At 48.8% G+C, this 551-nt stretch overlaps 1 protein-coding gene across 1 annotated transcript in view; it reads right to left on the bottom strand.

Annotated features, from left to right (window-relative positions):
* Positions 1-551, bottom strand: part of EMH_0058640 (uncharacterized protein) — a gene marked incomplete at both ends in the record, with an annotated part of 1,544 nt that overhangs the window by 241 nt on the left and 752 nt on the right. Inside the window, one exon of the mRNA XM_013497592.1 lies at positions 161-548. Coding sequence (XP_013353046.1) covers positions 161-548 — 388 coding nt within the window. The remainder of the gene's footprint in view (positions 1-160; positions 549-551) is intronic.

Here is a 551-nt window from a genome sequence, read left to right as displayed (position 1 = left end):
TATATATATATATATATATATATATATATATATATATATATATATATATATATATATATATATGCAGGGGGATGCACTGTATGCTGCTGCTGCTGTGTGATGAACATTGCAGAAGGGGAATGGATCTCTGTGCAGCAGCAGGCCCTTAAAGGAACCCCACAGGCAGCGAGCCAGGTGCTGCTGCTGCTGCTGCTGCTGCTGCTGCTGCTGCTGCTGCTGCTGCTGTTGCTGTTGCTGCTGTTGCTGCTGCTGCTGCTGGTGCTGCTCCTTCAGAAGCACTGGATGCAGCGTTGCACTTTGGGGTGTCTGGGGAGATAGAGCGCAGTTTCTCGCTCCATTTGCTGCTGCTGCTGCTGCTGCTGCTGCTGCTGCAGCCCTTTCTGTCCCTGTTACTGCTGCCTCTGCTGCTGTTATTGCTGCTGCTGCTCCTGCTACAGTTGCATCTTCTGCTGCTACTGTCTCTGCTGCTTTTTTACACGAACATATATTATTCTGTCTCCTTAATGTCTTTGTCTCTCCTTCTGCTGCAGCAAGAAGCAGCAGCAACACTC

The sequence above is a fragment of the Eimeria mitis genome, genomic scaffold (assembly GCF_000499745.2).
Source record: "Eimeria mitis Houghton genomic scaffold, Emh_scaff2781, whole genome shotgun sequence".
Classification (NCBI taxonomy): domain Eukaryota; phylum Apicomplexa; class Conoidasida; order Eucoccidiorida; family Eimeriidae; genus Eimeria; species Eimeria mitis.
This window is presented reverse-complemented; position numbering and strand designations above follow the sequence as displayed.